At 42.2% G+C, this 12,361-nt stretch overlaps 1 protein-coding gene across 1 annotated transcript in view; it reads left to right on the top strand.

Annotated features, from left to right (window-relative positions):
- The window catches only part of COL22A1 (collagen type XXII alpha 1 chain), a 233,160-nt gene that overhangs the window by 150,470 nt on the left and 70,329 nt on the right, over positions 1–12,361 (top strand). Inside the window, exon 24 of the mRNA XM_075024010.1 lies at positions 8,619–8,672. Coding sequence (XP_074880111.1) covers positions 8,619–8,672 — 54 coding nt within the window. The remainder of the gene's footprint in view (positions 1–8,618; positions 8,673–12,361) is intronic.

Genomic DNA, 12,361 nt, shown 5'->3' with positions numbered 1-12,361 from the left:
CATTTGTGGCTCTACCCCTGGCATGTTGTGAGACTTGGCTTGTTGACTGTATATTAGGAAAAATTTCTTCACTGAAAGGGTTATCAAGCACAGGAACAGGCTTCCCAGGAAAGTGGTGGAGTCGCCATCCCTGGAGGTATTTAAAAGACATGTAGATGTGGCGCTTAGGGACATGGTTTAGTGGTGGACTTGGCAGTGTTAGGTTTATGGTTGGACTTGATCTTAAGGATCTTTTCCAACCTAAATGATTCTATGATTCTAAATTATTCTATGATTCTATTCTAAGATGCATCTCTTCACCTCTGCACACCCTGTCAATAGGGGTATCCTACCCCTATTGTAAGGCTATACAGGTACGTAAGCAAACCAAACAGCCAGAGCAGCAGTGTGAGCATGGGTTTGTTTAACACTGAGCGTGTTCCCCAGCATGCCTTTGGGTCATGCCAAGTAGTTGTCTCCCACAAATGTCCCTTCATTGCAAGGTGACTGTATCTGGCATGCTGGATGACAAAGGCCATCCTTGTTTGTGACAAGGAGAGTTTAGCTGCATGAACACAAGCTCCTGTGCTCTTGCGCATGGAGCCCTGGCCCATTGTGTTTAGCATAGACATAGCCTTTTTCACTATGGTAAGGACAGAAGAATCAGAGCTAGAGGCAGATTTGGGACTCCTTTTCAGCAGACCTGTGTAGAACAGATGAAATTCACTAACCATCTTCTTGCCTGGTCCCTCTGCTGTTTTATACAGGTGAGGTTTCAAGATATCATGCTGTATCAATTTATATTTCCTGAAAATTTGGTTCCTGAGGTACTTTAAAAATATTCTGCACTAATATGTTGTAATGTAAGGGACGGATTATAGTGCAAGACTGACTTCAGGACCTTTTCAAGTAGCATGCTGCAAAGGGGCTGATGTAAAACGGTTACTGTTTTGCAGTACGATTCAACCTCAGTTTTGCATTGTGGTCCTCAACCAAGATGTAAGTGAAGTCGGCACATGCACAGAGTCCCTGTCCTGACACAGGGATGTGGATGCGACCATTTGTTAGAGTTCTTAGAAGCCTGCAGTGCTTTAGTTAGCTGTAATGCAGCTGGCACAAACTACTAATGGACTGAAGATGTGTTTGGAACCATTTCATAGAGGAATTCATGTCTCATAACACAGTCCCCTGGAAATGAAGGATCTTGACCTGTGCAAGGACAGAGGCAATGTTGGCTGGTGTTAGAAATATAATGCAGAAGCCACCTACACAGTGTATAGACTTCATAGAAGATGACATATTTTGCCAAGTACTCTAGTGACAGTTTGGCTGACTGGAATAGGGTTATACATCTTGAAAGGATTTCTAGGAAAAAAGGAAGTATGATATTCTTTTCGCCTGAAGTTGCTGCTCCTGTTATTGCTGAAGAAATAAAAGAATACATGGGATAGTACAGTTGCCAATAAACAAGGCATAATCTTTAGAGAGTCACCATTTGTGTTAAAGAGTGTCAGTTTAATTTCTTAAGACAGCTGCTTCAAGATTGATCTTTCAGTTAAATACATTCATTGTACTTGCTTAAACGTTTTTCCATCACCCCTGCTTAGACTGCACGTTTCTTGGAGCAGTTGCAGAATCTTCTGCTAATGTGTGGTACAAGTACGGCTGAATAACCAACTGGGGTGAAGAAGCCCAGTCATCAGGACTTCACGTGGCCCAAGGCTTCTTCTGGCCTTGGTATTACAGATTGCTTAAGACCAAGAAGCAGTGTTGGCTCAGTACTGGGGCCAGTTCTGTTTAATATCTTTATCAGTGATCTGGATAAGGGCATCAAGTGCACCCTCAGTAAGTTTGCAGATGACACCAAGTTGGGCAGGAGTGTTGATCTGCATGAGGGTAGGAAGGCTCTACAGAGGGATCTGGACAGGCTGGATCGATGGGCCGAGGCCAATTGTATGAGGTTCAACAAGGCCAAGTGCCGGGTCCTGCACTTCGGTCACAACAACCCCATGCAGCGCTACAGGCTTGGGGAAGAGTGGCTGGAAAGCTGCCCGGCAGAGAAAGACCTGGGGGTGCTGGTCGACAGCCGGCTGAATATGAGCCGGCAGTGTGCCCAGGTGGCCAAGAAGGCCAACGGCATCCTGGCCTGTATCAGAAATAGTGTGGCCAGCAGGAGCAGGGAGGTGGTTGTCCCCCTGTACTGGGCACCGGTGAGGCCGCACCTCGAGTCCTGTGTTCAGTTTTGGGCCCCTCACTACAGGAAAGACATGGAGGTGCTGGAGCGTGTCCAGAGAAGGGCAACGAAGCTGGTGAATAGGCTTCCCAGGGAAGTGGTTGAGTGACTATCTCTGGAGGTATTTAAAAGATGACACATGATGCTTAGGGCCATGGTTTAGTGGTGGACTTGGCAGTGCTAGGTTAATAGTTGGACTCGATAATCTTAAGTGTCTTTTCCAACCAAAATGATTCTATGAATCTATTCTATGTCTCTGTTCCCTTTTGAGGGCTTGCCACTAAGCCAGCCTTGCTAACTGCAAGCATGGAGAACTTTAGATATAGCCCAACCATACCCAGCAGGTCACCTCCAAACTGTTTAGAGCACCACCATGTTACTCTCAGACATACTTTACAGAAGTTATGGACAAGAGAGCAGCATACTCACAGCTGTTCTTGAAAGCATAAAGTTCACTGGTGAGTCACAGAAATTGTGCCCAAAGGCTGGGATTTGCTGCTCTGCAGGAGGATGGGGTTTGAGTGACAGGGGACAGACTGAAGAAGACACTACAGGACCCTAGTTGGCATTAGAAAAAGAAATGCTCCTGAGCTGACTGAAGAATGTGATAAACCATCTTCCTAATGTTTTATTTAGAAAAAAATGAAACCAGACGTGTTTGGGGGCAGAGTGAAGCGAGTGTTGTGCTCTATAAAAAGCTGATGGTATTACAGAGACCTGATTGCCAAATTCATCATAAAGTAAGCTTGCTATATATGAACTTTACGTCCTGGAACCCATTCCCAGGAGCTCCAATATGGTGCATGTGTTTTCAATGTAGTTATAATAATGCACACTCACAGGCATAATTCTTTAACATGGAAACCTAATTGGAGGGCTGCTTATATTTGGGGGAGTGGCCCAGTAGTGGAAACACACTGGGAGGAGCATAAGCTGGGAAGACAGATCATCTTCCAGGCATTTAAAAGCACTTCTCTGTTAGCCTGCTGTAGTTGCAGGTCTTGAAGTGTTTTATGGGCACAGAAAAAATTCACAGTCTCCTCAGTACATCTGCTGAACTGCTAATCTGACAATTCCTGTCCATCCTTTGATCCTGTCTGGGGGCAAGGAGGTAACAATTCCAACCTGAACCAAGCAACTGGGCTATGTTCATTTTATTAGCCAGCTGCTTCCAAGTGCCTGGCACCTGACGCCTATATTTTGACAAGGATACCCTCACATCAAGAGCACACAGTGGGAAGAAAGCAGCTTTGCTGTTCTCATCTGTCCCATAAGATCTTTGAGTAATAGACAGTACTGTCTTTCTGATTTTACTAAAACTGCTTGAAAAAGAGGTAGAAGTCAGAAAGTCTGGTTTCATTTTAGGGTGGGTTTGTGTTTTTTTCCCATCTTCCTGTTCTCCTCTTTCTTCTGTGAAATTGAAGAGAATTGAAGTATTTTGATTCTGCTCTTAAGTTTTTTGACACCTGATCTACTGAAATATTTGTTGGAAATAAACCCAACTTTTTTTTGCTTGACAGACACAAAACTTGCAGATGTATGACATGCTCCTGGAAGGCATGCAGATCTTTGGGTAATCCAGCCTAAACACAAGGTTCTTCTGAAGTATGCTCTATATAACTTGGAGTTCAAGCATTTGCCTCTTCTTGAGATGACACAAGTTCATTCAAGTGATTGGAATTTCAGAAGGAAACTGAGAAAGCATTTATCTTGTTGCAGTACTTTCCACATAGGCATGAGATAGTAGCTAGCTAGACCCATTTCAAGTTTGATGTGCTGCACTGCAGCCTAGTTTTCCAAATTTGCATTGTCAAAATTTTCCCATGCTCAAAGAAAAATCAGTGCAAAAAAAAAAATAAAAAAATACAGGAGTCTCATAGGATAGTAAGTATGGGAAAAAAAATTAATGGAAAATGTATTCTTAAAATAGTAACCTTTAATGAATGTCCTTCTCCGTATTTAAGACTCCAGTGTACATGAGTCGGGCAGATAAGTAATAATAATTCCCCTTTTTTCAAGTCACTTTATGCACAAAATAATTTATGTGAAGAACAGAATGAGAGTGAGTTGGATGTAGAAACAGAGATAACTTAGAAAAATTTTACTGCAAGATCCTTTTTTTGTGAGCTAATTGCAAAGTTCAGTGTCACGGTCTGTCAGGTTGGAGGCAAGAGGAAGGAGTGCAGCTCCATGGGTGAGTTACAAAGGGGTGTCTTCCGCATCTTTAATACAGCTGTCATGTTTCAGCAGGTTTTCATGTTTATGTGTCCACATCCCCTGACTGTTTATTCTTGAAGTAAGAGCCACACAAAAAGCTTAACAGACATTTCTTGACTCTTTACAACTGGAGTACAAGGCTATAAGTCTCAGTAAGTGCTACTATTTGTTTTATAATAAAGCCTAAAGGATCCTGTTAAAACTGGGGACTACTGGGTTCAGGGCACACCCTCCACCCAGAATAGATGGGTTAAGAGCACTTGCCAAAGCATGAAAGGTTTATCAATGCTGGTTGTCATGGGGCAGATAAATTTATCAGATCTCTGGAGGGCTGCTGAGCTCTTCTTTTTGCGTCTGATGGCAGGACAGAAATACATCTATTTGACTTTCTACTTCTTGACCCATCTCTCTCCTGTCTAAATGGGTTGTTGAATATGATGTTCCTGTTCTGGCCAGTCGCAACTTGAAATGGGCAGTCAACATTGTTTCAACTCTTACTTCTCTGTGTATAAACTCCCCTTGATTTGAACCACCTTAGACTCACAGGGTCCAAGGGAAGGAGATTGTTGATTGGTATCTCCAGGGGGAGATATGTAAATAATGGAGGAGAGAGAGGAGAATAAGTTTGCCCAGCAAATTAGGTAGACTTTTTGGAAGAAGCCAGTCCCAAGGTGCAATCTCTCTCAATGTCCAGAAATACTTACAGCCCTTTTTTACCTTTGTCACAACAGCCCCAATAGTCACCCATAAGCTGCCCAACCCTGATGGTATTTGCATTCTCAAGCTAGGGAGATGGTCTCACTTCATAACTTACTGTCACTATCTAATATATATGCAGACTGTAGAAGGTTGGTGCCTTCACGGGGCTCAAACTGATTAACACTGTTGGATTTCTTCTGGCTTCTCTAGTAATGTAGAGGTAAAAGGACAGGGCTGAAAAGGGTAATCCTAGCATCCCATCTAGCTTACAGATGAAACAGTTGACATTTATGCTAGCAGTCATATTCGTTCACAATTAAGGATGCTTCCTATGTACTTGGTACCAAATCCACCTGTGTTCCTGGGGCCAAACCTCAGAGAAAAACATGCTATGAAAATATATGGCCATTCTGGCTATTGGACAGCAAGGTGAGAAACAGTCTTGGGCTATGATACCCTTCAAAATTTCCCCTCTAGCAGAGTGGAGCCAACATTTTCCCTTGGTTTCCTGTCTTTTTTATGGTAGAGATCATTCTGATGGATGATTGTGTTCATATATATTTGTGGGCGCTTGAAATGTTCAGATGACATTACCTGCCCTGGCAAAGTTCAGCCTTGCAGAAATCGAAATGTAAGCAAATTAACAAAAAGAATGAAAAAGGGACTGATGGCATAGATTAAATCCAGAGGGAAGCCATAATTATGAGTGAGGTAAATATATCCATTTCCAATAAAACACACCTTTTTAACTGTGCTATTGTTCAAATTGCTGATAAAGGCAAATAACATAAATTTCATATAGCTGAAGGATACACATTCTTACACACTTAGCTGATTCTTACTATAAGTAACAGAGCATAATTGCTGGCTTTTTGTCATATTATTAGGCGATGTGACATTTTGCTGAGCTTTGCTCTCATAGGTATAATTTCTCCCAGCAAGTATTTCTGTACTTTATAGACAGGCTGTAATGTTATGGAGCAAATCTGTTGTAGTTTGATTTTGGCTAACTTCTGAGTGGCCAAAATGTCCCCTTCACAATGGTAAATTACTCTCTTAGCCTCTTGGTCAGTATAATTACATGTTGCTTTAAGGGATTTCTCAGTGTTTTGAAAAGCACCAAAGTTTCTCAGCATTACACCCCAGGAAAGGATAGGCTCCTCTCGCATCTCTCATTGCTCCCACAGATTAGCGTGCCCGGCCATCAGCATGGAAACAGAACAATTGGTGTATACTTGTCACAGGAGGCAAAATATGTCCTTCCTCTGCCTCTTGGTTTTTGAGATGGGTTTGGGGAGAAGGTGGTGCTGCTACAACCTTCATAGGTTCCCCAAGTATTATTTTACAGGTGGGATCAAGTTTCCAAAAAGCAGTAGTTTGGCAGACCGTAACCAGATAATGCCCTTAAGCTCTAAAGCTGCTAAAGCCACACCCTTGTGGACCTCCAAAATAAGGTCCACATGTACTGCTTGCATCTCTTCACTTGCAAGGTTACAAGGCTCATTGGGGATTTTGTTGGCCTGAACAGTAATGTATCTATCACCCATTGTGGTTTTGTATAGAGTACGCAACAGGGTATGTTCATTCTCTCCAAATTGTGATATCTGATTTAGGGTTACTACTTAGGAAGCTAATTCCATTATGCTCCTTCCAAGGGTTATCCAAAGTGTTTATAGCAGGTTCCTGCCTCTAATGCAGTCTCTGAATTAGAGTCTAAGGAGATGCATAAATATCGCCAGGGGAGGTGCAAGGTGGGTGCTAATTATGCCCAGTGACCAATGAGGTTGGTGGGACATGAAGGAATCAGTCACACTGTGTTGTATGCTGGCTTCAGTGTTCCAGCTGTGGAACCAGCCAACCTAACGTGTAGCTCTCGTGTTGATAGGAAGCTGGAGGTGGCATGCAGGCATATTCATCTCCTGGGTCTGGCCCCACACACCACATCCTGTATGCTCTATTCATAAGCTTATTTATTTATTAAAAGAAGCATCTTAACAGTGTCCTTTGCACGAGCACCTTGGCAGTTGGCAAAGTGAGCATCTTTAACTAGAAAACATATGTTGAATCATGTGGTAACATGAGTCCTTCAGGTTATAAATGGCTTTTTTTTGTTTGATAAGCAAAGAAGTGATGGATGTTGAAAAAGTAGGAGCACTCATGAATAGTGCATGTACTGAGTATATAATGCAGATTTTTATTGGTATTATGGTCCTGGAAATGACTACAAACTCCTTCTGATACCCAAGGGCCTCATAATCACTCCTTTAATTTTCTTCTTAAATTCTGTATATGACAGCTGCTTTTTTTTGTTATGAGAAAAATAAGGAAAAGATCAGATTCTGACACACCAGCTAATGAATCTCAGTCAAAACAGGGGAAAATATGATGAAAACTTATTTTGCTTGTGATGTTTTAGATTTTTCATTCATTTAAGTCAGCAGGAAGATGTCGTTTGCAGGTGTTGTTTCTGGACATATTTGAAGAAAGAAAAATAAAGGGAAAATTATATATATGACTTACACATCTGCATGACCAATCACATCATCAGTGACATGAAACTTGCTTAATTACAATATCCTTCTAAAAAGAAAATCAGTTTGGATGAGAAGTAGAAATGAGGAAGAAAAAAGTCACTTCTCTGTCTCTCGGATATTTACATGGCTCCTCTTGTACGCTCCTAGTATATTGCTAACAACCTCAGAAGTATTAATGATTCAGTGCCTATTACACATCAGGGAAGGATAGATTATTTTTACAAGAAAGCTGAGTCACAAAATATGTGACTTGCCCAAAGTAACACAACAAGTCAGCTGTTGAGTTGAGAAAAAAAATCCAGTCTCTGCCTTAACTCCAGTGCTTCATGCATCCTTACTGCCTCTTTTCTTCCTCTTTTTTCCTTGTGTAGGACTTTTCCCTGTGAAATCTCTGAGGTCAAACCCATGGGGAACACAGTTGCTGCAGCATTCATATAGGTGAACTTGTCTCAAGGGAATACTCCAGGTCCTGACTTATCCTTCCCTTGCACAGCAAAGCTCTCTGGTTCCTCTGGAGGATTCTTTTTCTGGTTGCAGAGGAGACAGCGAGCTCTGTCCCTTGGTGCTAATGCCAACCCTAGTTAGAAATGCCTCATGGATCCCTGTTTCCTGGCTTAGAGATTGTGAATCTTTTATATTCATCCATGTACCACAGTTCTTAATTATTTTCTTTCTTAATGCGTGAGACAGGGCAAGGAACATGAGGGACACTGCTTGGTTTGTTGGGGAGGGTTGAAGGGCTAGACTTCAGGAAGGAAAGTGCCTCTCAGCATGTGTCTACACAGGGTACGTCCCTTGGCTGCATCTCCGCACTGTGACTTCTCTGACCCTCTGGGTCAGAGGGTTTTGTGTACCCACATTACAATGATTTACCAGTTTTGGGGTGAAGGGGTTTGGAAAGTCAGTAGCAGTCTTTGTCCTGGCGTCTAATACTTGCTCTTCTGTTGAACATGCAGGGTAAAAAGGGAGAACCAGGATTCCCAGGGATCCATGGTCTGATTGGCCCTCAGGTAAGTGATGAGTTCTTCTTTTTCGTATAATATGTGGAGAAACATATTTTGTGGCAACAGGTGACTTGGAACCACAATGCAGCATGCTGTGACATTGTTCTCTTCTCATCTGCAACATCTTTGAAGTTGGTATTTCTCCTTTAAGAGCCAGTCTAATTTATCCTGTTGTGATTGAGAGAAGTCTGCCTGTCTGGCAGCAATTACCTTTACCTTCCACAGTTTTTCAGCATCTTTGAACAGGGTCATAAGAAGGTGTTTTGTATGTGATTTCCCCATGGCTTGTGCATACAGCAGTATCATTCCAGAGGGAAAGCTATGATTTGTGTTTTGTAATATTTAGGGTAGTGCCTCAGCTGATTGTTGGCTGTGTGAATTAGCAATTGCAGATATACCTCCTGTGCTGCAGTCTTGAGGGAAGAAGCAGTTTAAAAGGTATTTGCTGTTCAGAAAGCACACTTCTTTGAGCACAAGTCTGCTTTTGTGGCTTTGATACCCACGTTTCTACTTGTTACAGAGGGATAGGAGTTGGCTTACTGAGGAAGGTAGAGACAGGGGTTTAAAACTAAATGTTTATCCTCCCTGTGAGGAAGGATGTCTTAAGTTAATGACCCCTTACCTCCTTTTTTTTAAAGCTTTTAGCAAGATAGTGCTCCAAATTGTGCCATCTATAACACCATAAGGGCAAAATAGTGCTGTTCATGTTAAACATCGTCAGAGAGGATTTGGCTCCACCTTGGATCAACCCATTCTGCGCTGTATTATAATAACAGTGACACTTGTCTCTGGCTTGGTTTCTTGCTAACTTTGTAGCCAAACTCAGCTGACCTGAGTTGCTCTGTAGGGTCACCCCTGCAATAAGAAAAATATCTGTGGGAATGTTCTCAAGCAGGAAGAGATTCAACCTCACTTTAAGCTGACCACTCAGGATAAAACTGAGCATTTCATTCATTCCCTTTTCAGTAATAAATTAATGAACTGGGTCTTTGGCTTTGGTATTTGTTTCAATAATTAGTTAAGTTTTGGGCAGGAATGAAGAGCCTCCATTACTACAGCTGTTGGTGACGTATTGCAACAAACAGCACACTGCTAGACAGCAGATGCTGATTTTTCATTTGTTTCCTCTGGCAAGCTATGCCCTTGTAACCAGGAAACACGATCTAGAAATGGTTTCTGTGGCAGACGTTTTGCAATGAGCTGTTCACATGTCTATGGCAGATGTCAAAGAGGCAATCCAAATACTTGTGACTCTGTGCAGGTGAGGGCCCCTGTGTCCAGCTGGGAACCTTGCCCTGCGAAACACCACTTGATACTGGTTTACATATTTTTAAGACTTTTTCCTTTGGTATGGTATCTGGTTTGCAACTGTTTCATCAGCAGCCTTTGAGAGGAATGAAGACAGTTATTTCTAATGGATTTAAAAGATTTTGTCCCCCCAAGCCTTCTGAATCATTGGGAGAGGATTTTCCTTGCTTTTGGGGGAAGATTTTTCTCCATGCATTATTTCTGAGATATCTGACACTATCCATCCAAACAATGTCACAGTTGCTCAGCTCAAGTTCCCCACAACTTAAAAAATATATATATATATGCATGTATTAGTGATTTTGTTAATGTATCTGAGAAAATTGCTGACATAGCATTAAGTAATTTTCCTTTCTGCACAGGCTAAATAAAGTTAGCAAATTTTATGTTAATTAAAACTACATATAATGCTAGCCCCATTGAGGGATACTTAATTTGAGGCTTCCTCCAAGCTAACTGTAAGAATGGAAAAATTGTTCCTGTTCTTGCAATGGCACTCTGTTCTGGACGTATTACTGCAGATTTCCATATTTCTGTTTGGAGAAAGTGCTTACATTCAGTTTGTGACAAAACTACTTTTCAGCTTAACAACACTTTTTGTGACATTAGCTTTTTTAAGCACTTTATCAGCATCTTTTTTCTTAACCAGTCTATGCCCCAAAAATACCCAAGAAGAAAAGCAGTTTCCTTATGCTGTAGTTACATGGATGTTCTTTCCAGTTATGTGACGAAGTCTGTGTCACCTGTTCCTGTGCTATCTCCATGACATTGAGGGCCACCTGATTTGAGTTGGCCATATATAAACTAGATTAGGACACTAAAATAACCTCCCTTTCCTCTGCTGTTTTAAATTTAAATATTCTTTTGTTTTCTGACCTGATTCCCCCCATTGATAGCTGTATGGGCAAAAGGAAGGAGTGGATATAGGAGCTGTAGAAGGCACATTGTTGCTGAAAGACATCAAAAAGACCATCTGAAGTTACTGTTGAGCTTTGTCAGGAAGAACGGTTGCTGTCATGCTCAGTCCGACTGAGAAGCCACAGAAGGATCAAGCAGCTGTGCAAGGGAACTCAGGGCTACTCTGGAGCAGGATCAGCAGATCCAGTGATGAACCGCAGTTGAGATGATGTCAGTCCAACTCTCAAGGACCATTGACTTGGAGTGGTCCCATATGAGGGTTTACTGAAGTGTCAAATCCTGAAACAGCAGCTAGGAGGCAACTTCTCAGCTAGCTTGGGGATGTTTTGTGACAATAGCATAGCCCTAGTTTTGCCTCTCTCCTTGCACACACTAACTCAAACTACATTTTATTCCCAAAAGATTTTTAAATGTTTTTTTTCCTTCTAAGTCAGCTGTGGTGGTGAACCAGTCCTTGTGCTTATTTGCTCCACGTTGTCCAGTCAGCACCCCCAAAACTGAGCATTTATTTTCCAGTGACCTTTAGAAATGGTGCATCTTGCAACATCATTAAGCCATGGAGTAGACACTCTGGGTCTTATTTCCCCTCTGGATATGAATTATTTTCCTGCAGCAAGGACACAGACGTCTGAACTCATAATGTGTTTTTGTTGTTATTATTTATTTGTACTATTTTAGTTTCCAGGAACCTTAATCATGGACCAAACTTCTATTGCAGTAGGCTGTTCAAATGCAGACTGAAAAATGAGCATTTCTGTAAAGCACTTTCCGTTGAAATAGATGAATGGGTGCCAAGCACGGGAAACAATGAGGCTGTGCATTTCTGCATGGTCGCCCGAGATCTCGGTATACCTTGTCTATCCCATCATCTGTTGATAGGAGGAGTTCAGAGAAGGGGCTGAAAGCGGTTGATGAGGTACCTTTGCAAATGCTTTTCTAGGCATGAGGGGTATCCTGAGGAGGAAGGAGATCTGCAGTTAGGCAGTGTACGCTAAGCGAGCCGTGAAGGCTGTGTTCGCAGGGTCAGCAGGGAGGGGAGCTGATGCCCCAGTGCTAACTGAAGGCTCAGACACTCTGACCTGTATCACTGAATTACCAGGGCTGGGATTCAGCTCTAAATGTGAGTACTTGTTGGGTTAAGGATGGGGATGCAGGTGTCCGAGCTGCTATTGATGAAGAACCAGTTAATATCATCAGTGGAGCCTGAAGCTCTCCTAAAGCAGGTACCTACAAATGGTCCAATGAGCCACTCTCTAGATTCCCTGGGCTAAGCAGGTACATGCTGTTCACCTGTAAGACAGCAAAACAAGTCAAAACTCTTTGAGATTTAGACAAAAATGCCATACATCACACTTGCAATATCTCTGGGCTGTTACTGAGGCTTGCCTTATGCTAGATAACCTGGTGGTATAACTAAGACCTATGAGGAAGACCAGTACAAGCTGTACCTTTTATGGTTATGGCTGGCA

Source organism: Buteo buteo, chromosome 3, assembly GCF_964188355.1.
Source record: "Buteo buteo chromosome 3, bButBut1.hap1.1, whole genome shotgun sequence".
NCBI classification, from domain to species: domain Eukaryota; kingdom Metazoa; phylum Chordata; class Aves; order Accipitriformes; family Accipitridae; genus Buteo; species Buteo buteo.
Note: the sequence above shows the minus strand (reverse complement) of the source record. Positions and strands in the feature narration are given on the sequence as shown.